The sequence below is a fragment of the Podarcis filfolensis genome (assembly GCF_964270895.1).
Source record: "Podarcis filfolensis genome assembly, chromosome: 2".
NCBI classification, from domain to species: Eukaryota; Metazoa; Chordata; class Lepidosauria; order Squamata; family Lacertidae; genus Podarcis; species Podarcis filfolensis.
Window position 1 is genome coordinate 62,735,798 of NC_139605.1, and position 23,373 is coordinate 62,759,170.

A 23,373-nucleotide genomic window follows, 5' to 3' on the forward strand; every position below is an offset into this window, starting at 1 on the left:
AAGAAAGGAAGACTCCATAGGAGGAAGAGGAGCCAGGGAGGATGCCTGTAATTTCTGCTCAGAAAGAAAATTAGCATTAAAAAGAAAAGAGCTTTTAAATACTGCCCTTTGAGCTAGAAGTGGAGTGCAAGTAGAGGCTGAGCGAAGGATGCAGTATGAACATCCCTTCCTCAAGACACTATTATCGGTACACATCTGGTTACATGAAAAGCTGCCATTCTGGACAGCAACCATTCTAGTTTCAGATACCAATGCAAACCTTGAGCAGTCATCATTTGTGATAGTTTGGAAACCTAGAAGAATCTGGTATTTCAGCCGAATCCATGTGCTGAACGCCCAGCCTTTGCTTCTCAATTGTTTTATAATACCTATTTTAAAAATTGCACACAATGGGTCATGAATTGTTCAGTCTTTAAAACTGGAAATAATAATATGACTTTGGCATGAGAAATTCAAAAGAACAGGAGGACATGTCATTTAGAAGAATATACAGTGCATTTAATATATAATAGCATACTGTCCTGTAGTTTGCAGTACTGGAGGCAGATACTTTTATTCCCGCTGGATGCCTAAAACCAGCCTTTCCCAACCTGGTGCTCTCCAGATGTTTGGGACCACAGCTCCCATCTGACCCAGACAGCATGTCAATTGGCCATGCTGGTGTCTGAAGAAGTGTGCATGCACACGAAAGCTCATACCAATAACAAACTTAGTTGGTCTCCAAGGTGTTACTGGAAGGAACTTTTATTTTATTTTGCTTCGGCGATGGCAGACCAACATGGCTACCTAACTGTAACTAGAGCCAACTCTATGGGAGTTGTAGTACAAAATGCCAGGAGGGCACTAGGTTGGGGGAGGCTGCCTAAAACAGCCAGTCCTATTCGCCGTTTCTCTCCTCTCTCAGATTATGGTAGAACTGAACTGAAAGCATTCTGTGAACAACATGTTTATGCTGCTTATGTAAGAAGCAACACAGAATTCAAAGCAAGGTTTAGTTAACTTGCTTCATGAGACAAAATAGACAGTGCATGAGGTTCTTTGTTTGGACAGATAGACAATGTGCTCCCATGTAGGCTATGACAAGTAACACTATTTTGGCAATACGACACACTGAGTTTTAGAAAAGGCATCAGTCCTAGGTAGATGCCACCGAGGTTCCTGCCCCTTTGTGGAGGCACAGCTACTTGTGGTCCTAAACTGGCGTGGGCAGCTGCCCATTGAGTGTCGAGTGCTTGATGCTGTCATTCAAGGTGGTGGCTCGGAAAGTGTAAGACCGCCCTCTGACCGAGCCCTCCGTATAGAGCCTCTCCGGCTTGTTCTGGCAACGGAAGAACATGAGGAATCCATTGCGGTAGTTCTTGTTCATCCAGCCATAGAGCAGAGGATTAGCAAAAGTGGAGCACATGGCCACCACGTGGAACACGGTGTAAAGAAGCTTATAGTCATGGAAGATGAGCACCAGGTCAAGGTCAACGGCAAGTTGGAAAACATGGAAGGGGAGCCAAGAGACTGCAAACACCACCACCACCATGACCAGCATCTTTGTGGTCTTTCTCCTCCGGCAGTGACTGTCACTCCTAGCAGTGGGACTGATGTGGCTTTTCAGCTTGAACCATATTCTGATGTAGGCGTAGCAGATGATGGAAAGAGGGAGGACATATTGCAAGAGGAGCATGGATAAGCTGTATATGGTGGCGTCCCTGCTTTCAGAAGGCCATTTCTCAGAGCAGACGGCAATTCTGAGATTGATGGATGGGATTTCTTCGTACCTGTACTCTCGGAAGATGGCCAATGGACTGGCTAGGACGGCGGCAACCAGCCACGTGAAAGCGATGATGGTGAAGCTGACCTTCTTGGATATCCTGCTATCCAAATGGAAAACAATGCATCTGTACCTGTCCAGAGCAATCACAGTTAAGGTGAGAGTAGACACATGGACACTTAAAGCTTGAGCGTAGGAGACCAGGTGACAAAGCACAGCCCCGAACTTCCACTCATCCAACAGAGTGTAGGCCAAAGTGAAGGGCAAGCAGAGCGTGTCCACCATCAAGTCTGCCAGAGCCAGGTTAGCTATGAAGAAGTTAGTTACAGTCCTCATGGTTCTGTATCTCACAATCATGTAGACTACTAAGGAGTTGCCAATGAATCCCAGAAGAATGATTAGGGAGTAGGCAGCTATCAATATGATCTGGACTCCCAGGATCTTGGTACTGTCCATCATAACATTACTGGATCCTTCAAGCCCCTGGCTAGGGGTGGCAAAGCCCTTTGCATGCCAGCTGAACGGCAGTTGTTTATCCAAGTTATGCTCTTCCAGGATGATAGTGCTGTTGGCTTGATCAAGCAGCCCCATTCCTATTTCTTGGCTTATTTTCGCTTCTGGGCTAATGATTTATGTAAAGTTTGCAACTCCACCTGTGAACATAGAAACAAGAACACACAAAAAGGATATTTTAGATAGGAGGGAGGGGAAACCCTAGATATTTCAGGTTTCAACAGCATATCCAAGAGAGCATTTCAAATTAGGCTCTTTCCCAAAGGCCTACCAACACTCTTTCAATTAAAATTCATTGTCCATAGTTTCCATACAACGTTTTCATGGCTGTTCTTTGACTCAGTTGGATGCCCCATCTCCCATTTTTATCCACATGATAAAATTAATGCTGACCAAAGATCTAAGAGGCTGGTCTCAATTGAATTATTTGCATTAAAAATGTATTTACTTCAAAAAAATTATTTGTCTGAAATTGAATGGGCTGAAAGGGTCATGCTGATGTAATCAGATAAACCAAATCTTCTATTTAGCTGCTAACAACAGGCAGCCCTTGGCCTGCAATCTGCCTCCGTGGTCTCTGGTGACATGGGCTCTGCTTGTCAGAATAATTAAATCTGAGAGAAGGATGGGGAAGGAATACAAATAAATATATAAATCAATAAAGGACTGGGAAGGTAATAGAATCTGTGGTAGTTTGCCCATGAGAGTGACATAAAGTTGCAGTTCCACACACACTTACCTGGGTGAAATAACACAGTGGGAAGCAACGTCTGAGTCACAGGGGGTCATGTAGCATCCTTAGGCACCCATTGGGCCCAGAACCCTGGCTGGGCTGAGCACCACCACTTAGCCTGTTCCTTTGACTGACAGTCCAATCCACTGGTTGCTCATCAGCTGCATTCTGGAGCTGTGTGTTCAATTTCCCACAGTGCCCCTGAAGTAGCATTGCTTTGGGGCACTGGGAAATTTAAATGGGAGCTGCTATTTAAATTTACCACAACACCTTGTAGAGATCCTTTGTTGGGGGAACTGGGCTGGGGGGATTACAAAGTTGTTTCATCAGAGTGCTGCAGCCACCAGTTCATGTAGCTGAGGGCCCCCTCAAAGGTGGAGCTGGCTGTGTTTTGAATACACATACTTAGGATTGGGCTGTCAAATGGAAGGCCTGGAGGACTTTCTGGAACTGTAAACTTTTCCCATTATAGTATACAGAATTCAATTTTTTTGTTTTTGTTTTCATAATCTGAATCTGTGAATTATTGGTATGCTAGGGTTAGTAACTTTATCAGTTACTATCATTGCCAAACAAGATATAAGTGGATCTCCCAGCATTTGTTTTTTGTGGGTTTTTTTTGTTTTTTTGTTTTTTTGTTCTTTTAAGATAAAATGAAGAGGGACAATGTTCCCAATTTCCCTGATTTAAATCATCCTATGATTCTGCCAAAGTAGCCATGGATAGGAAGAAAGGCTGCTACACTCTGGGATACAATTGGACTCAGGAAGCTAGCATAACTTGACGGTAGGTTGTGATAATAAATCAAGTGAGTTACATGCACGAGTGAGCAAGCTCCAAGATGCAGATTTGAACAAGATAATGTTTCTTTCCTAGAGCTAGACACAGCTTCTAATTTACAACTTCCATTAAGCTTCATCTCAAATGAATATATCCCCAATGCGCCTTGAGTTTCCAGATGATAATTATCTCATCATCCAGCACACCCAGCTGCTTATCACTCCCCTTTGGAACATTCCAAACATTTGCTCTGACCATTCCATTTTAGCCTGAAGAAAGGTTATGTGAACCTGAAAATGTGATTATTGTGTTTTTGCATTTGTTCCTAAGCAACCTGCATTCATTCTCTCAAAAGAAACGTTTATACATTTCACATGCTACACTCCTCAACAATTGGATCATGAAGACTCAGTGAAATCAGTGGGGCAACATGCAAACAACTAGTTTAAAGCTAGTGGAACTGAGTAATTTGGACCACAAATATCATTGACCTGGTTGTTGCTGGAGCATCTATTTTTCACCATGTGGCTGTTCTCTTGAGTTTTTCCGTGAAATGCACGCAGTGGTTCCTTAAACAAATGGGTGGGGAGAGAGAATGGCTGACCAGATGGTGATAAAGGCTGAAGTTATGTTACAATTCATAATAAATGTCCCTTTGTCCATTTATCACTTGGTAGAACAAAGTTCATAATCCCTCTTGGGAGCAGCTGCAGGAATTCATGTTGCTTGGCTGCTAAACTCTGCTGTATGGGAAGAGAGGAAGGGGCCTGGTTTAGATTGGTCTGAGCTCTTTCCTCACTTAAATATTATTGGCTCACAGAGATGAACACCAATGGGTTGATCTGGGATGGTGACTTTTGTGGTAGATTCTCTATGAAACACAAATTAATATCCCTCTGTACAGTTGTGAGGATAAAGACTGTCAGTTCAACTTCATTGCTGCCCAGAAACACTCTTCTGGCTCAAGCCTCCCTTGTGCTGTAGGGGTCATATTGACCCAAACTTTTCAGCAAGAATGAACAATAACTCATGACACAACTCAAAAGCTGGTGACATATGGGATTAAGGTTGGGAATTGTGTTTCAAAGGCTCCCACACTGTCCTGTGTATTTAACCCTCATGGCCACAAATTTGTGTGTTAACATGTGCTAAGTTTCACTGTTGGTATGGCTTATTTTTCTTGCCATTTCCCACCCTCCACCCCTACTACTTGCCATACTGGACATTTGTAAAGTTGAGGGAAATGGGTATTAATTGCATGATCAGCTGAGTTCACTTCTGATTTTACCAGATTACTCTTGTAGCAACTGCCTATAGGCATTGCAGAAAAGCCTAGTGGTCATATTTAGCCAGAGCTGTCTAGGATAACATCTAAAAGTTATCATGAAATAGACTCACCACCACACTGACTGTTAAAAGTATTGCCTACAGACACCAAACTATGTTCAGTACTGTGGTTGCAGTTCTAGCCCAAGTTAAGCACATTTATATTTTATTGATAAAGTGATCTTCGGATGAAGGGTGGTATATAAACTCAGTAATCCAGCCCCAATCCAGCTCTAGTCATGCATTCATTAGTGGCTTGGGCTGGGGTAGCACATCACTGCTCCACATCAAAAGGAGCATCTGACCGAGGGCTGACCCAAGACATTTTGTTGCTTGATATGAAGTGGCAAATGGCACCCCATTCTCCACCGCCACCCCCAAGGTCAATGTGCATAATGTCCAAAGCCAGCCAAGTCATTTCGACACCTGAGGCAAAAACAACAACAACAAACCCAACAAGCACATTTTCCCCACCCTGGCAATAAAAATTCAACAACGACAAATTAAATGACTAAAATTATCCTTCTCTTTCTGACTAGTTCAGTTGGATTCAGATGAGCTATGTAGCTGCAGATATTAATCCACATCAGCCACCCTGATTTAGATTGGTCTGAGCTTCTTCGTCACCTTATATATTATTGGTTCACAGATCTCTCTTGATGGTTCCAAGGATAAACACTGAGGTATACACACAAGCTGAAGCAACACAGGATGTCCTAACATGCGTGAGCATGCGATAGTTTGTCTATAAGACCCTTTTATCCAGTAAAATATATTGAGACCATGCAAAAATAAATTAATAAATTGTGCAGGTTTTTCCCATGTGTGTCCATGATACCATTCCCTTTACCGCTGTATTTGGCTTGACTGTCCCATTGACTTCCACATGCTGATAGCCATGGATAGCTCACTTGGTTAGAGCGTAGTGCTGATAATGTCAAGGTTGCATGTTTGATCCCCATATGGGACAGCTGCATATTCCTGCATTGCAGGGGGTTGTGCTAGATGATCTGCAGGATCCTTTCCAACTCTACAATTCTATGATACTGTAAATCTGATAATTATACTTGATTTACTCATCTCCTTTGCAAGTAGGCTGAAATGGACAAAGGCTGCACAGCAAATTATGCTTGCTCAGTTGTCTTCTTCATATTTTTCCCACTTCAAACAATTAGCTGCAGAGTAACCATTACTGCAATTTCTAAAAGTTAACAATTAGTGAACAGTCAGAGGTACAATTATTGTTCGGACCATTTCGGATTATTTGTTTTAAGTGTCTTAATGGGTTTTTTAAAAAATAGGCTAACATTTCAGAATTAATTAATGCATTTCAGAAATGAGGCAAAGTAATAAGTGTGATCAAAAATAATTTGCAATGCTTCTAGACTAGTTAATATCATGCAGTGGATTTCACCCAAACAGAAATCACGTTTGCTGAAGACATGCTGAAATTTTAAGCTGTAGCCAGGCAGGCTCCTTGAGTATATGGAGAAACTGCTGGTGTTTCGTAAGAATCAAGCAACAGCTAAGCAGTCTTGCTGACTGGCACAGGGAGAATAATTCATTTGTGACATGATATAGTTGTAAAAGCTCTAAGAGACTATTAAACTTTTTGGTGGCAAACATTTTGGGTACTTTCATGTGTCTTCTTTCCCATAGAAGCAATAACTAGCAGGGGTCATGGCCAAACAGTTAAGGTGATACTAGGACAAGTTAAGCTAATGCAGTGAATATACAAAGCAGGGTTTCATAAACTGTGAGCAAGGGATCACCAGTGAGCCTCAGCCCTCTTTCAGGTTGCAGCCTCAGTGTTGCGGCCTGCCCGGTGCTTCCTTGCTTCTTCATCCCACCCATGATTCCAGCATCAGCAGCTTCCCACATGTGCAGTACAGAGGCACTCATGGGAGTGGGAGCTGACTAGAGAGTGAGACTGAAGTGCATGAAGTTGGAGGGAGGAAAAAAAGAGAAGGAAAGAGATTAGGAATGGGCACAGTTGCTGGCAAAGTGTGAGGGAAGGAGGAAAAAAACAGGAAAGAGGCAGAAGGGATGCTCAGGCAGAGGAAGAGGAAAAGAAGCAGCAAGTGTGGTGTGCTGCTGCTGCATCTTCTGCCCCCTTCCGTCTCATGCACACACATGTACAGTTACTCGCTTTCCCACAGCCCAGTCTTCCTTCTTAGCTAGCAAGCCTCCCCTCACTGCCTTCAAAATGGCAGCTGTCTCAGAAAAACAACCAGCCATTAGGCAGTGGTGCTAGGAAGTGGGCAACTGGTGTGTGCGCATGTGCTTGCATGTGTCATGTGCTAGGACAGAGGAAAAGAAGGTGAGACTGAATGAATATGACCAGGAGAGGGAGAGGTTTGAGTTGGGTGGGAAGAGAGAATCTCCCTTCTCTGAGGTGAAAGGGCCCTCAGGAAGAGATAACAGAGAGAAGCTGTTATGGGAGGAATAAGTGTGCATAACAGGAGCAGAGAAGAGGGATCAGAGAATGTAGACCTTATTCCTTCTTCTCCCCACAAACTGAGGAGGAAGAGAACGGTAAATGATAGAGATGAATAAAATACTTTGAAAGGCATGAGTATGGGAGGAAAAATATAAAATAACAAGCTTTCTCCACATGGGAGCCTCTGGGTCAGCAAATTCTGCTGAGTCATGACACCTCCAGAAGCAACTGGAGGAAAGGTAAACTATGGAACTCCCTGTCACAAGGAAATCGCTGTGGCACATTTTGAAGAGGAATTAGCAGTGCTTTTTTTTTCTTTAAAAAATGTTTAGGGGTACTCTCATTTTCCTACTCATATTGAAATACTGCCCCTCAATGAGGCTAAACTTAGATTCACAAAATGTTTAGGGGTATGCATACCCCTGCGTCCCCCCCCCCCCACCAAAAAAGCACTGGGAATTAGATATCAATTAAAAGCTATGTCAGCAATTGCCAGCTGATTATGCCAAATTCCACACTCTTCTGCCATCATTTTGTGACAGAACTGGATCCAGAAGATCTCTCAAACTATACATTTGCCATGGCAGGAAATTTACTGATTTCCTGGACCCAGAAACCCCTCCCCCACCCACTTTGGTCTTTCACATTGTAGTGGTGCCCTGTGTGAGGCAAAAATTAGTTGGCCCACCACTTCTTGCCTTCTGTTCTGTGTGTGCACTATGTCACAGTTGCGATGCCCTGCAGCTCTCCCCCTTGGTTCAACACCCAGCATGGGAAAAACAATTGCGCTGCCCTACATCTGCCTCTGCCCACAGAGCTTCCATCCTGCAAGTTGTCTGATTCAGTTTATTATCCCTCATCCAGCCCAATGCTCTATGCAGACACCAGTCCAGGGCCTTTTCAGCCATTCCTGATTTAGAAATTACAGAGAATTAAAGTTGGGTATCATGAGCAAATATCTTGCTCCAAAACTCCTAACGGCTGCTCCCAATTGCTTCATGTAGATGTTAAATAGCTTCAGAGACAAGATAGTGCCCTGTGGCACCACATAACCAGGGGGCCAAGGAGCACTCATCCAATGCTACCTTCTGGAACCTGTCCTGGCGATAAGACCAGAGCCACGGCAGAACAGTGCCCTTAAACCCATCTCCTGTAGAGTATCCATTAGGATACCATGGTCAATAGTATCAAAAGCCCATGAAAAATCTAGTAAGAGTAACAGAGTTGCAGTTCCCCTGTTGCTCTCCCAACAGAGGTCATCCATCTAGGCAGATTCAGTCCCAAACTCAATCTGGTTATGTGTACACAGCCTGTATTTGGACTGGATTAGTTCAGACTGCAAGTTGTGGGCATGCATGATGATGTTCCTCCATGCAACAAAGAATACTAGAATGTCTAAGCCAGCATCTCTAGAGGGATTTAAAAAGAAATAGAGGAACGTGAGCCCCCATGATTCAGAAACGTTATACTAGAAATAAGTTGATTGTTACATAAATTAAGTAGACCTTTTAATGGAACGGAATAAGATTCCAACATGATAGACTTTTAGGAAGCAATGGATTTAATTAAAGCCAGGAAAGTACTTTAGAGGTCAACTAAAGTTGAGTAAGATCTCATAATATGTTTTGATGATATAGGCTGGAGAATCAGGCTAAGGTACTCCGTAAGATTAGAGGGAAACAGCTTAGAAGCCATTATGCTAATAATCTAAGTTCAGACAACAAAGTCAAAGGACTTGAATTGCTGATATTGTGACTACAGTACAATTGAAATCTGATAACATTAGTGGGCATGTACTTCTAGGGTAGATGCCATCTATGAAAGGTGGAGCTTGGATTATCTAAACAGTTGCAAAACTACAAGGTTTATTGAACACTAACAGCACCCTAATGTAGAATTGATCTACCCTAGTAATATGATTCTAAAAGTTCTCGATCTTCCTTAGGGGTGTGATTGGTGGAATAATGATCTACTGATATTTGCATGGGATCAGAAATTACCCTAGTGCTGGATCAACCCTTCCTCTGCCATCAAAAGTAGTAGACTTTCGGGTAATTTTCTCTTGATGTGAATAAGTATAAGTAAGTAAATATTTACTATATGTAAATATTTGCCCAGATCTTAGGTTGACTCTTGATTCAGGCCTTCAGAGCAGATTTTTTTAAAATGAGAGCTGTTGTTCTGAAGGCAACAGGTTAGGGCACTGATAACTTGCAGGAGAGGATTGCAGTCCCTTCTTAGCAAGGCTTTCTCCTAATTTCCTGAGCCTCTAACCTCATGACATGGCATGCTGTGCAATAACTGAAAGCCTCCTGCTAATGCTCCAGATTTGATCTGTCACTGCCTCAATTATCCTGCCCTACTGAAGATGTGGAATCTATGTCACAATACAATTTTCGGTGTTAGTGGTGCCACAGGGCTCTGCTGGGTTTTTTTTTGGGGGGGGGGGATTTGCCACAACACACTGTAGCTCTAATTGCTTACCACAGGATTTCTGGGTTATGCTTGTATTTCTCCATTTCTGCTTGCTTTGACTCTGGATTTATTCTAACACTGTGTGTGTGTGTGTGTGTGTGTGTGTGTGTGTGTGTAAGCAATTAAGAAGTTAGTGTTTTGTCACCAGATTCATATTTGTATGAAAACATGGTTGGTATACTCTCCACCTTTGATATTGTTAAATGGGCATAACAAGTGATACAGCTGAATATTAATTATTCTAGGTTTAAAAATTATCACGAGAAGGTAAATATCGTTCTTTCTGTGTGATCAATGTTTGGTAACTAGTATTAAAGGGGGCATTTTTGGCAACCTTTTCAGGCTTTTGTCATTCTCTTTTGATCCAATGTACCAAATTTGTTAATTTGGACATTAATTCTACATCTCAGAGCTTTCTGGACCCCTGCCCTATGTACACACCATATATTTAAAGCACATTCCCCCCTAAAAGAACTGCAATTTGTTATAGTTGCCCTACTCCGTAGATGACAAATTGTGGGCTTTACCCGAATGTGTTACCTGGAATAATACTTGGAAGTTAGCAGTAGCTTAGTGACAGAAGGCACGTATAAACAAGGGAAAGGGGAAGAGATAACCAAAAACACACTCTGTAGAAACAGAGCACTTTAATTAAAAAATTCCTCCCAAGAGCAGTGAGTTTTGATTGCCTCCAGTGAATGGAATGGGAGAAGCATATAGACTAGAAGAAAACAACATCAAGAGGAGAGGACCCTTTACAATCACAAGTTATCATTAGTGAAAAGCTGGAAATAAGGGTGTTTGAACCGCCCCAGCCGCCTTTCGCTGTTTCATATCTAATTATCAAGGGATGAAAGCCATTTCCATCACCAGCTTTGTCCATGAAACGTACAAAGAGACATTACATTTCCTTCCAACTCAGGGTAATTTCTCCAACTGTTGTCCTGCTCTCCGTGTAATAGTGTTTATCTACCTTTGCCTTTTTATAGTAATAAAAGAGGAGCCTTAAACTGCTGCTAAATCCCCATCTTTGTGTGTCAAATTAAACTTTCACAGCTTCCCTTTACCTCCATGCTCTCCCAGTTATCACTTTGGCTCCTTTTCCTCTGGCAATTAATTTCCTTTTCTTATCACAACTTTCATTATTACTCTTGCAGTTATTATACACCAGTTGTTTCACCCTTCCCTCAGGTTGCTGGTAAGGGGTACCTTTAAAAATAGCAAACACGCCTTGTAGAGGATGAGGGAATGCTGAGAATAATATATATTTCTAAAGAACAACTAGCTAACTTTTTGCACCTGGGAGGAGTGCAATGCTATTTACCTCAGATCCTGGAAGCATTTGAAATACTGTGTACTGGTGGATGGGGCAGGCAGAAATGGAAGCATACCAATGACCATTAGGTCCCAGCAAGAAGAATAAAATGTGATTAGCATTGCAATCCTATGCAAGTTTACTCAGATCAGCAGTAAGCCCCAACAAGCTTACTCGCAGGTAACATTTCATAGGATTGTTTCCAAGCAGACCAATTCTAGCAAGGGGCTGGGAGGCACAGAACAGTGAATTCATTGCCACATCCACAGCCCTCCAGCTCCTGCTCACCAGGGTGGAAGCTTGGCGTGCTGGTAAAGCAGAAATGAACTGGCTTTGGATCCTGCAGATCCATCACCAGCCCTGTTCTGCTCTGCTCTCACCCCCAGCTAATACAGTCAAGAAGAACACTGCTGGTGGTATCTTCCCAGCTGCCCTTGCTTTCAGTAGGGAGGCTCTCCACTACAGTTGACCCCCACCCACGGGAGGAGAGATGAAGCCACCTCACTCCCTCCAGAAGGGCTGAGCAAGGGCTTAGGATTCAGTTAAGACTGCCTTTGTTCCTAGTCTTCACTTCCTTTGTCCCTCAGACTTTCCAGGCGGTTGGAGGGGCTGCATAGCAAGTACTCTGATAACACATGGCTGCACTCCTATGTACACTTATTTGACAGAAAATCTCATTGGATTCAAGAGCATTTGCTTCTGGATATGATTGCACTGTAAGGCTGTAATACTGCATTTTTATTCATTTGTATGTATGTATGTATGTATGTTGTTGTTGTTGTTGTTAATCATTCACCTTTCTGCAAAATTACTAGGGAGCAAGTTCCATCAAACTGATTGAGACTTACTTCTGACCAAAGAAGCTGAGGGTGCATTGTGAAAGTGTCTCTCACAAAGTATCACTGGGTCGCTCTTCAGCGATATTCAAAGCACAGCTGCTCTCTCTGTACAGTCTTACAACGTCTGCAATTCCTCAAAAGCACTTAGGAACTTAGCGGAATGTCTGTGTCTGCCAGGACCTCAAGAGAAAACAGCCAGGGAGGTGAAATGATGAAGCCTAATTAAGTGATTTGTCCCAGGTGGCTCAGAAATCCAGTGGCAGAATACAGCTTTTAAGGGAGCTGCCTTGTTTTGTTTTGTTTTGTTTTGATGTATCTGACACCTGCGAGCCACATGGGAATCTGGAACTACGCCAGTACCAGCACTGAATGATCCCTACTTGTCCAAACAGCAGATCAAGGGATTTGTGAGATCAGGCAGCACAGTTCAAATGAGGGATTTATACAGCAGCCCTATAACAACTTGCACAACTTTGAACCTCATGTCTGCCTGGTACGGCTTTGTGTACATTGCTTTGTACTAAATCACTCACCGCAAAGGTATCATCTGATCGCTGCCTGACACCTTTTAGTCAGTTCTTTGTCATTATTTTTTTAAAATTGGGCAGGTGGCTAAAGCCACATTCCCAAAGGAAAGGTGAGAGATAGGGCTGTGCTCTGAAGACAGGATACTCTGTGAAAAGATCCAGACAACACAGCCAGGAGGGGGCAGCCACCAACACTCTCCGTTCAGCTGTGTTGTTTTTTTGATGATTGCAACAACAATGTTTTACATTTAGCGTGAGACAGCACTCTGCTTTTTCCAAATCGGTGCTGTTTCGTCATGTCAAGCATCTGGCTCTGGGGATCAACAGAAACAGCTGTTCCTTGTTCGGTGTGATGCTTCTTTCAGACAACGGAAAGTGAGGGGCAAAGGGAAAGTACGGAGGATTCACAAAACTGCAAGTTAAAATGGAATGCCCCGAAGCACCACAGAGCACAATCTTCAGCCCACTCCTCAAGGACCCCCTCCATGCTCAGTAAGCCAAAGGCCCTGTGCTAGAAACCCAAACCAATCTTCACACTTCTGGACTACAAATCCAGCAAAACAAAGAGCTATGTCCGACACCATATTCATGACGTCTGTCATAGCTTCATTCTGTTGAACCAACCCAACCCAGATATTTCTATCTGAGCAAGCTTTTTTTCTCATTTTGAAATGCATTTGAAGATGACACCAGATATTCTTAAACATGTCATTTCATGGAAATTCAGCTCAACAGGATTCACTCCTTAGGACAAGTGCAAGAAAAACAGTTGTTTTCTGGTGGCACTTAGAGTAAATTGCAAAGCTGTCTAGAAGGGGGGAAACAAATGAATTGTGCATAGGGGAGGTTATGCATCTGGTATTCCCATTGTAAGGAACACTTGTAGGGGTTCGCTTTTTTTAAACCTATGCCCGCACTGCTCCTCAAGCATGAGTTTCCCGTGCAGTTGGACTAGTGAAATACTTTCTTTGCCAGGAATAAGTCAAGAGTTATGTCTGTGGATGTGATCTGCCATGCACTTTGCAAAGGGAGGACAAGCATGGTGTTGGAGGAAGGAAATAGAGAGCAAGAAGGCACAGCTGGAAGTCTGTACTGTATATCCCAACAGGGAGGTGGGTGGTCTTGTGGGACCAATGCTCCTCATGCATGCAAGTTTGTTTTTTGCTGTGTTCACATGACATCGTTGGCATCAAAATGCCAACCCAAGTTTTTCTACCATTGAACCTGAATTTTCCCTTTCTGAGGGAAATCCAGTAAGTTGTGTTTTTTAAAACTACCTGTTGCCAATGACTTTCTTGTGATATCTCAATGGCCTATTTGCAATATCTGGAGGCACCTGGAGTCTCCTGAAAAGTCACTCCATCTCTGTTGCATTTAACTGCTACACAGAAGCTGTTACAGGCTGCAGAATGCTCAAGAACTGGCCCATTCTTTTAATTCTATGTGTAGGATGCAGCCCAGAAGCAGACTGAATGTAGCTGGCAAAAGAGCATGCCAAGGTGCACCAGCAAGAACCTTGTCCCTCATTCTGTAAATCCAGCATCTGCAGATAAAGGAGAGTGCTTATAACTAGTCAGTGACCAGAAGAATCAGACTTTGCACTGTTTTACAAAAGCTGCCTGGGAAGGTGAATGAGACCAGAACCCTCCAACATTGCTGTGCTGTGCTCTGGAGATCGGAAGAAGTCATATATGCTGACCAGTGAGTGACCCACCTTTTGCATATCTTTCTCCATCTCATCCCACAAACATTTGGAAACTCCTAGCACTATTGCTTGCAGCACGTGTCTCTGTACCACCACCTGAGGCTTAGCAACAGACAATATTCCTTTCAGAGAAACAAAGGTGACAAGGCTACACTGCGTGAACGATCACTCCCCTATTGTCTCAGTTCGTGGGTTTTGCAAATTTGTGTAGCAGTGGTTAAAAAAAACCCTGCAAAACATGTTCAACCAGAGACGAAAGAAATAAGGGTATATGGCTCCACAGTGAAGCTATGCTTCCATGTTCCCACCTTCAACTCTCTTAAAAACTATTGTCTGTCTTCAGACTAAAATTAGCTTTCCAAGAATGCTGTTTTATAAGTGATGGCAGGGGATGATAAAACATGCTAATTCTCAGCTGCACAGTAAGGTACAAACTCTTCTCTCCCACCAACAAAATAAGACTCACAAAAAATGAAAAAGCAGTTCTAATTGTCCTTCCTGGATGATGAATAAAAGGAAAGCCACTTACCTGAAGTTACTGTTTCATTGCTGCGACGAACCAAGCTCCTTGCTTCTGTCTTTGCACTCTTCTTCCACTTTGTGATATCTCGTGGTGGCCGAGACAAAAGCACTTTCTCAAAGTAATTACTTTCAGAGAGCAGCCTTCCTCCCCCTACCCAATTACAAAGGAGCCCTTTCCCCAAGAACCTGCTTCATTCTTGACAAAGGGAGAGGTGATGAAGGAGGCTTTGACTTCTGAACATGACTGGCAATCCCTATCCCTCAAAGCTGGATGCTCCGTGATGCTGAAAGAGAGGGGGAGTGTGCTTAACCAACAGCAAAGCACAGGGAGAGAGGGAGGGAGGGAGAGAGAGAGAGCGCCAGCGGTTGCTGCTGCTGCTCAGGGATTGCTCAGCCCCCACTGGGCTTCTTACTGAGCTAAAACATCCTATGACGGTGACCAAACTGGATTCTCTGGCAATGAAATATAGGTTACAGATAGCATGGTGCACATCAGCTAAAGCACCATCTATATGGCATTCAGAAGATCAGTGCTAGGTCTGCCCCTGGTACTGAGCAGCTTGATAGCCCTCGGCAAGATCTCCTTTTCTTTGTGCCATTATCCATGCCTTCTCATTACGTGATAAATATTTTTAAATACACATGAGGTATTAACCTTTCCTAGTTGTTGTATATCTGCAGTAACTGTAGGTCTGCTTGCATATTAGCATATCATAGCAAAGTATGCCATTTTGGATATGCACAATGTTTCCTACAGTATGTGATGTGCTTGCATCTGGCAGCACTATTCAAATAACTTGTTTATTTATTTGATTATTGCATTTCTAATGGCAAAGCCTCATGATTTCATTTGGAGAGGATGATATTTTCATCGCTATAATAATCCAATGTATACTTACTCAGAGGAACTCCCATTGAACTCATACAGCTTACTTTCAAGTACACATGCAGCAATCACAATACCAGAAATAAGTGCATGGAATGCAGAGTATCATGTAAACCTTTTATTTATTTATTTTTTAAGAAAAGCAATGTGGACCAGGCCTAGTTCCATAGGTCCTTAGTACATCTAAGAACATGAATCTCACATTTAAGAACTGTACTGATATACACACATACCCTGTCCTTACCATTTTCAGAGTTAGGGAACTTCCACAGTTTATTGTGGGTTCACACATGCAAGTTTTTCACAGCATCTACACGATGCCATCCTCATCAAAATGCCACCCCATATCTCCCCTACCCCAATTTAATCATGATTTACTGTTTCCGTGTTTTGTTTTGTGTTTTACTTATTAGACTTTCTGCAGAAAAGGGTGGCATTTTGGTGAGGACAACGTTGTGTATGAGGCAGCCCCATAATTGGAAAATTGGTAAACATTTGGAGGAATTGTGGCAGCACACTTGATAACAAAAGGAATGATGTGCTGGTGAATTGGATAACATAAATAAGTATCCTAAAATGGATACCAAGTTTCACCACATGTGAAATTTCAAAACTAACCAGAAGCTCCTGCCAGAGCAAATGATTCAAGGAATTCTGAAGCAAAAGGGGGCGTGGGGGGAGAAAAGAAGATGTTTTGATAAGTATATCAAAATTTCTCAAGGGGGTTGTGTGCACTCCTAACCCTGGTGCATGATTTACATGTAAATATATATTTCACGGCAACCGCATTGATTCTCAATTGTTCTGTTATTAGATAGAAAGCAATATAAATAAAGAAAAAAGAAACAGGGAAAAAGGTGGTATGAAGCAGAAGTTCACCCAAGATTGAAAGCCAGCATAGCAACCAACCACAGATCTTTAGAAAGAGTAGTCTTTCAAATAACAGCTATGCAGCTGAGCTTCCTGCCGGCAGGGCCTGCAAGTGCCCAGTCTCTTCAGCTTGAAATCTAGGAACAAAAGAGGCTGCCTTAGACTGAGTCAGACCAATGAGCCATCTAGCTCAGTATTGTCTAAAGTGATTGCAGCAGCAGCAGCATTCAGCAGGGCAGCACAGCCAGGGCGGCATTGCACACCTGGCTTCCCAATGCCGAGTGTTACTGCTGCTTACTGAGAGAGGGGAGAAGCAAGGAGCTCAGCAGTGTGAGCACAGCAGCACTGAGCCCTTCACATCTTGCCCAGTGCTGGATTTACGTATAAGCTAAACAAGCTATAGCTTAGGGCCCCACTCTCTTGGGGGCCCCAAAAAAATTTAAAGAAAAAAACCCTGGATGTACATTTCCAAAATATAAGATAAAAAACAAATAAAATAAAACCTACATACAGCAACAGTGTTTTGTGTTGTGTAGGCTCTAACAACAACAACAACAACAACAACTTGTATTTGTATCTCACCCTCCCTGGCCGAGATCGGGCTCAGGGCAGCTAACATCAAGAAGAAGAAGAAGAAGAGTTTGGCTTTCACTCCCTTTAAGGAGTCTCAAAGCGGCTAACATTCTCCTTTCCCTTCCTCCCCCACAACAAACACTCTGTGAGGTGAGTGGGGGTGAGAGACTTCAGAGAAGTGTGACTGGCCCAAGGTCACCCAGCAGCTGCATGTGGAGGAGCGGAGACGCGAACCCGGTTCACCAGATTACGAGACTACCGCTCTTAACCACTACACCACACTGGCTCATCAAATATAAACACTGATATAAAATCAAACAATAATTAAACCACCTTTTAAAAACAAATCAGGATAGAATTAAAATCTGAATTAGATGGCTTTCCGCAGGATTAGGAACAATAAATGCTCATCAGGCCCAACTGTGTACGCTGATCTTATATGGGCCTGTGAGAATGCTGGGAGGCCCCTTTTGTACTAGTTCTTATACAAAAAGGGAAGGGGAGTCAGGCTGAGCCCTGACCAAAGGCCTGGCGGAACAACTCCATCTTGCAGGCCTTGCGGAAAGATGTCAAATCCCGCAGGACCCTGATCTCTTGTGGCAGAGCGTTCTTGTGGCTGGTTGAGGCCAGCCTAATCTCCCTGAGGCCTGGGATCTCCAAGATGTTATTATTTGCAGACCACAAGGTCCTCCGTGGGGCATACCAGGAGAGGCGGTCCTGTGGGTACGAGTGTCCTAGGCCTATGATGTGAGTAATGGGCCCTGTCTGCTCCCTAACATATCACTGGTTTGCTCATTTCTATATACAGTTGTACCTTGGTTCTCAAACTTAATCCATTCTGGAAGTCTATAACAGTGACAATTTGTTGTTGACAAAGGACAGCTGGACAAATAAAGGGCCTCATTACCTTCAATAGCGTAGGGCCTCATTAAACCTAAATCCGGCCCTGGTCTTGCCCTGTCTCTCCCCCAGTATGTGGCAGTGATTGGGAAGTGAGGTGTGCAGTGCTGTCCTGCCTGCCCTGTCCCACCAACTACTGCTGACTGACTGACAGCAGCTCTTCAGGACTTTGGACAGGAATCTTTGCTGGCCCTGCCTGGAGACACAGTGAACTACAGCCCTTCCCCAGTCTAGTATTGAGAGGATAAATATCAGTGCTATTTTTCTAGAAAAAGAGGTGCCAGAACTCACCATGAATGCCTTGTTCTCTTATAATGCTCTTGTTCTCTTATCATGGCAAGGGCGCCCACCAAGAACTGAGTTCCGGTGAGTTCCAGCTGAAAAAAGCCCTGATAAATATGCAACGTAGAACCCAAGAATGAAGAGCTTTCATCTGCTTTCAAGAAACATGAGCCGATATAGCTTCAAGATGCAGTCAGGTGCATCTCAAGCTGCAAGCCCTTGCCAAAGAGGCAAAGCTAGGCATAGCGAGCGTCTGGCTCCAAGGAGATCGTTGCTGGAAACCTGGCAAGGGGTTCTTTGTCGGGAGAGGAGCCAGATGGTGCAACAGACAAAGGAAAGCAGCAAACATGTTCAAAATGCAATTATCCTTCCCTTTAGCACATTAGCATCTCTTTTCAAGTCACCTGCGGCCTCCAGCCATTCAGTAAATGAGCATATGCAGCAAATATAAGCGTAACCATACTTGTTAATTTACAAGGCAAGCATTACTCAGAAGTCTCTGATGAGTGCTTTAACAACAAATGGGACCATACGTACCCCTAATAAAGATCGCCTAGAGATTGCCCAAGTCTGTGATGCTCTGTAGGAATAGCCAGGAGCAAGGAGTGAATATGTCACAGCAGATTTCCAAGCGCCCTAACCATATGCTCTGTCAGACCCAAGCAGCCGTACCTTCCATCTGGCAACAGCTAGACTACGCAGTACAGAATCGGCATTCTGTCTCCATCCACCTGGCAGGCTGCTTGGATATTGTAAGCATTGTGCAGAAGATAACTGAATGTCAGTCTTTGGCCCCTTGAGAGAAGGCATTTGAGCATGAGTGCTCACTTGAGATAATCTAAAGACAATGAAGTTTAATGATCCAAAGTTTAATGGTCTGACAAGGTTGTGTGAGAAAACAAATATACACAGGTCTTTTCACCATCAGGTCTGCCACATACCATTTAGCAGCCATTCAAATGTGTGCCTGAAGAACTCACCTCTAGAAAGCTGGTTGTGCGTTCCCCCACCGTATTGCAGACAGTAGATATGCTGCATAGGAGGGGCGTAGGAAGCGGGCAGCCTCTCTGAAGGCTCCGAACTTTGCCAGATACATTTGGAGGGGGGAAGGCAACAACTCTGTACCAGGAAAAAGCACACATAGCATTCCATCCTGATGTTGGGAGGAACTAAAAATAATTCAGGCATTTTAAAGCAAATTTGCATACATTACTTAATTTGGATACTGTAGTTTGACGGCAAGATTTTGATTTCGGAAGATTTTGTAAATTGCTTTCTATAGTAATAAATGGTGCAGAGAAGAAGTGAAACACTGAGGCTGCAATCTGTTATTCTCACTTGCGAGGGAGTAAGCCCCATTGAGCTCAATAGGACTTCCTTCTGAGTAGGAATGTATATAATTACATCACTTTATTCTATTCTATTTTCTATTCTGTTCTATTCTATTCTATTCTATTTATTTAATTTACTGCATTAAATCACACCTTTTTGTCCAATATGCCCAAGGTGGCATGCATTCAACCCCACAACAACCTTGTGAGGTAGGTTAGGTTGAGAGGCAGTGACTGGCCCAGAGTCACCCAGTGAGCTTCATGGGATCCAGGATTTGAACTCTGGGCTCCCAGGTCCAAGTCTGGCACTCTAACCACTGCACCATACTATGCTGTAAAGTGTTTTTTTAAACAAACAAACAAACAAACAAACAATTGAACCCTACTGGAATCTTGTACATATGCCTGAGAATCTGATGAAGTGTGTGTAATTTGTGGATTCTGAGGTTGACTACATCAATAGGGTCAGATTCTGGCCTGGTATGGTATTCAGCCTCCTCAGAATCCAAATTCTGGTTTTTAAAAAACAAGTTCCCAGTCTTTGTGGCCACAAGAAAAGGCTGAGAATGTTGGGCAATGTCCAGCCAAAACTCAAAAGCAGAGCAGAAATTCCAGCATAGAACTCCAGTACATAGCTTTCCCTACCTACACTTATCCTTCATTTCCTCATCTTTCCCTTTTCCTATTGCCTCAGTGCATTCAGTGTCCTTAGAAATTAAAATCATTAGGAGCAGAATAAATTATGCATAGCAAAGTACAGGGAATTTTGCTTAATTTCTGTATTATTTTATTTTGATCAATGAGCACAGTTTTGGGGTTCTTCATGAGAATTGAAGGGTTTTATGCAAAGTGGCTGTTCAACTCAAGTAACAGATTTACCCTTGTGCGACTGGATTTACCCAACCTCATTTTCCCCTCTCACCCCCTCAAAATCTGCTCCAAATGCAGAGTACTTGTAAGTAACCGAAAGGAGAAGGAACCTGCAAGTTTCTTTTCCAAATTTGACATGCTGATCGAAACTTGCATCACTTCACATATTTATTTAGGCGCAGAGTCCTAAAATGGAATAATAGGTTTGCCTTCTGCTCATTTCAGTGACAAAAAAATTATCCATACCCAAAGCCATTTGTTGGACTTATTCCCCCTTAATTGGAATGACATTTCTTCATTCAGTCACAAGAGCAGTCTGGGGTAGGGAGAATTAAGCAAGAAGGACTCTTATTAATTTGGGGAATGTGGCGGCGGTGGCGCAATACAGAATCTTGACAGCTTGGATGCCAGCAATATTAATGCAGAAACTTCTGCCAGACTACATATGTCCTTTAAATCAATCCTTTCTCTTCTCCCACAGCTAAATCGGGTCCCAGTGGAGGGTTTATCAACCAAAGATTAGATGCTGGGGGGGGGGCTAATTCTAAATTTTCTGGCCAGTTAACAAATCATATTTTGTTGCAGACTCTGAGTTGCTTAATCAGAGGGGAAGTCTGAGTTTCCACCTCTCCCACAGCTACACAGGGTCAAGGGGCCTGGGATATTGAGAAATCACCATGGAGCACTGATGGAACACAGAAGCCATTCCTGGTCACAGCTTTGGCCCATCCAAAAAAGGCTGCAAAGAAGGGGACAGTGAGAAGCTTCTCAATAGTGTTAAACCAACGACCTTATGTTTTATGTGCACAAGGCCATTACACCAGCAAATGAAATAGATGAAGAATAAAAACAAAACCTTATCACCGAGGAGCACTTCTCATTATTGCTGGAGGATAATAAACCTGGTCAAGCTTAATTTCCTCTTGATCTGCGTAATATAGAAATCCGCTGCAAGCCGCGCCACAGGTCATAAACCTTTGCCAACGCATTGATTTGCCATTGTGGTGCTCAACACTGCTGTGATTGTAGGTTACAGATAATTATCCTGACCTGGATTTCTTTTAGAAATCTCTGTACAACCTTGAGTCAAATGATGGTATGGGAGGATGGGGGGGGATGAATGGGCAGGTGTAATTGAAGACATTCTAACTGTGTGACAAGCACTCTGTATGGGCATACCTACATGGATGTCACCTAATTCCGCAACACCAAACATACTGGAGCTCTCTGTAATATACAGTGGTACCTTGGGTTAAGAACTTAATTCGTTCTGGAGGTCTGTTCTTAACCTGAAACTGTTCTTAACCTGAAGCACCACTTTAGCTAATGGGACCTCCTGCTGCCGCTGTGCTGCCGCTGCATGATTTCTGTTCTCATCCTGAAGCAAAGTTCTTAACCCGAGGTAATATTTCTGGGTTAGCGGAGTCTGTAACATGAAGCATATGTAACCCGAGGTACCACTGTATGCTAGCTGTGTTTCAGTTTGCATATTGTTTCAGAAGGTCTGAATTAGATAGATTTGGCTTTAAATGCATATTGAATTAAATTTCTCTTCTATCCCCAGTGGTGGCACCCCAATACCAGCTTGCCTGGCACCGAGTTTGATGTTTTTTCAGCACCAGGTGATTTTTATTCTTTTATTATTATTTTTGCCCAGCACTCTGTGAACTAGTGAGTTCTTAGATCTGGTGGTTTTTATAGTTTTAAGCTGAGGCTGTTGTGGTACTATTGCTGTTATCAATTTTAGACCAATCTTATTGGTATGTGTTTAACTAGCAAAAACCACCCTGGAAATCATTTGATTGAAGACCTGGGTAGTTAAGTTTTCATCATCAATAAATACATTGGGAAGAGAATTAAAGGCAAGATTTCCACTAAGAAATCTTTCCCCCATAATTCAAGCATTGACCAGACCATTCACCTCTCAGAAAAGCTCTACTAGATGACACTCCAAAATGTAATCACATCTACTGCTGCAGAAATAGTGACCATTCTTCTTCGTTTCAGCTTTCCAAGGGTGCAGCTAGCACTGAAAGCCCAAATTTGGCCATAGAACAGAAAGCAAGCAAACATGGGCACCGAAAAAACTGCCTGGAGGCCTCTGAAAAACTGTTGTCTGACTCAGTACAAAATCTAAATTCATATTTCACCTGGTTATTATCACTTTTCCACTAAACATTCCATCTTGTGGAGAAATTGTGTCCCACAAAGTCTTGCTTTAGAAGGGGATGAGGGAGCCCAGAATTCCTAACCCATGTAGCAAGTCATTGTGATGGATAATACTACCACCTTTCTTCAACCCCACATCCCTAAACCTGGCACAATGGGGTGTGTGTGTTTTAATATATATATCTTCCTCACCACCACCATGTGATTCTTTGGAATGAAAAGCAGTCTAAAAGCATAATCAGTCAATCATTCAGACTAACCAAATGCTTCTGCAATGACGCTGTCTACAGATCTTTGTTTCCTTACTTCACTGTGGGGTCGGGACGCATACAAGCATCTTTAATCTTCTTTGTACTGTAAAGTAATTATGATTGAATTTCTGTTCCTTCAACATCATGCTGAGAGCACCAGTCACATCCTGTGCTTCTAATTAGTTATATGAACCCCAGGAAAGTCTGTACTGTGAGAAAGCCAGCCAGCTAGCTATAGCTTTCCTCCATGATCAATTAGGGAATGATTTGTAATAAATATCCTTACTTCTAACAGGTCTGGAAA

The 23,373-nt window shown here is 43.0% G+C and overlaps 1 protein-coding gene and 1 long non-coding RNA gene across 3 annotated transcripts; one reads left to right on the forward strand and one right to left on the reverse strand.

Annotated features, from left to right (window-relative positions):
- Nucleotides 1-392: 392 nt before the first annotated feature.
- On the reverse strand, nucleotides 393-15,251 carry LOC310756230 (neuropeptide Y receptor type 2-like). 2 transcript variants are annotated; one of them, XM_083599936.1, is made up of 2 exons: nucleotides 14,945-15,251; nucleotides 393-2,415 (listed from the first exon to the last, which is right to left on the reverse strand). In XM_083599936.1, exon 2 carries the CDS (start codon nucleotides 2,351-2,353, stop codon nucleotides 1,193-1,195), a length of 1,161 nt encoding a protein of 386 aa, XP_083456062.1. In that variant the 5' UTR covers nucleotides 2,354-2,415; nucleotides 14,945-15,251; the 3' UTR covers nucleotides 393-1,192. The 2 variants fall into 2 exon arrangements, with proteins under 2 accessions (XP_083456062.1, XP_083456063.1); XM_083599937.1 differs by lacking the exon at nucleotides 14,945-15,251 and adding an exon at nucleotides 4,280-4,967.
- Nucleotides 14,318-22,981, forward strand: LOC310756231. The gene is made up of 3 exons (XR_014544768.1): nucleotides 14,318-14,411; nucleotides 22,214-22,271; nucleotides 22,657-22,981. It is a non-coding gene; the product is annotated as an uncharacterized lncRNA (long non-coding RNA).
- The last annotated feature ends 392 nt before the right edge of the window (nucleotides 22,982-23,373 follow it).

Coding starts and splice junctions, on each gene's coding strand:
- LOC310756230 (XM_083599936.1), bottom strand. CDS start 2,353: ATGGGGCTGCTTGATCAAGCCAACAGCACTATCATCCTGGAAGAGCAT.